The sequence below is a fragment of the Poecilia reticulata genome, linkage group LG3 (genome assembly GCF_000633615.1).
Source record: "Poecilia reticulata strain Guanapo linkage group LG3, Guppy_female_1.0+MT, whole genome shotgun sequence".
Taxonomy (NCBI): domain Eukaryota; kingdom Metazoa; phylum Chordata; class Actinopteri; order Cyprinodontiformes; family Poeciliidae; genus Poecilia; species Poecilia reticulata.
In genome coordinates, this window is record NC_024333.1 from 13,584,488 (window position 1) to 13,585,962 (window position 1,475).

General features: G+C 37.6%; 1 protein-coding gene across 12 annotated transcripts in view; it reads right to left on the reverse strand.

Annotated features, from left to right (window-relative positions):
- Positions 1 to 1,475, reverse strand: part of cemip (cell migration inducing hyaluronidase 1) — a 228,577-nt gene that overhangs the window by 6,532 nt on the left and 220,570 nt on the right. For 10 of the 12 annotated variants that reach the window (XM_017303972.1, XM_017303973.1, XM_017303974.1 and 7 more), the window contains one exon: positions 1,168 to 1,254. The exons of the other annotated variants lie outside the window; for them this stretch is intronic. In XM_017303972.1, coding sequence (XP_017159461.1) covers positions 1,168 to 1,254 — 87 coding nt within the window. The remainder of the gene's footprint in view (positions 1 to 1,167; positions 1,255 to 1,475) is intronic. 12 annotated transcript variants of the gene reach the window in all.

The window sequence follows — 1,475 nt, forward strand, 5'->3', positions numbered from 1 at the left end:
TCTCATAGTTGAGGTACATCTATGATGAAAATTACAGGCCTCTCATCTTTTTAAGTGGGAGAACTTGCACAATTGGTGGCTGAATAAATACTTTTTTGCCCCAGTGTATAAGCATAAAGTCAAACTTGGTGAAAAACGTCCATTTAGACACATTTTCAAATTTTCAGTCAGACCTTAGAGGATTAAAGGTGCACCAAATGTATGCTTTACACGCCGGTGTAGTTGCCATAACAACCGAGTAACAACAAATCCAATAACTGAGAGCAGACATTGCATGAAGTATCAGGATTCAGTGCCAAAAAAATGCAAATATTTTCTATGGGGGAACTTTTCTGCCGTTATCCAAGAGCACACATTTTCAGACTGAAAGCAGGACTTCATGTCTTTCTTTTCAAAACTTGTAACACTTGTACTCAAAACTTCTCCTCGCGCTCACACTTGGTCTCTGCTCGGACTCTACAATGACGTTTGTATCTTGCCCTCTTCTGCAAGGTGTCAAAGGTCATCTTTTGGAAAACTGTCAGGTCAGCAGTCATCCTCATGATGATGCTGACTGATTCTGTGGCCTACAGAACCAGATTGAGAGACAATTTAAAAGCGTTTTCAGGTGTTTTGAGTTAATTAGCTGATTAGTGTGCAGCACCACACTAATCAGCTAATCAATTCAATATGGAATCTTTTCAATATTAAAATGTTCTCAGATACCGAGTTTTCATTAGTTATCAGTAGTCATCAACACTAAAAGAAATAAACATTTTAAATATCAGTCTACATGTAAAGAATGAATATAGGAATTGCTTTTTTTTAATGGAATTACTGATTTAAATAGACTTTTTCATGATATTCTAATTTTTCGACCAGCATCTGTATATACAAGAATTTACCAAAACAATTATACAATTAAGAAAACCACTGTCATTCTCTTTGTATATCTATTGTCTATTTGTTTCTGTCTGGCCTCAACAAATTTAAAGGCTTTATGTTAAGATTGCATTTTTACATCACATTCTGTCTGAAGTGCCCCATTGCTAAACTTTGCCCACAAATTTTGTGGTTAAAAACTAACTGTAGGCTAACTACTTCTACAGGGTCTACCCCTAGAAAACCCGGTAAAAGGGTCGACCCCTTTTTATACGGTCTACCCCTGTAAAAGTAGGAGTAGACTACCTCAACAAAGGCAAAGTCTTCCTTTATGTGGAAAAAGCGAGTAATATACGACTCCACTTTGATCTCCAGAAAGTGTTCCGATGAGAGCTGAGGAGAAAAAGCAGAGGAACAAGATTAGAGTTAAAACTTAGAAATAAAGTTTACACTTCAGAGGTAAAGTATTCCTAATTAGGTGCCAGCGTTGATTTTGAATGTCACATGTTCAACGCAACTAGCATCCATCCATCCATCCATCCATCCATCCATCCATCCATCCATCCATCCATCCATCCATCCATCCATCCATCCATCCATCCATCCATCCATCC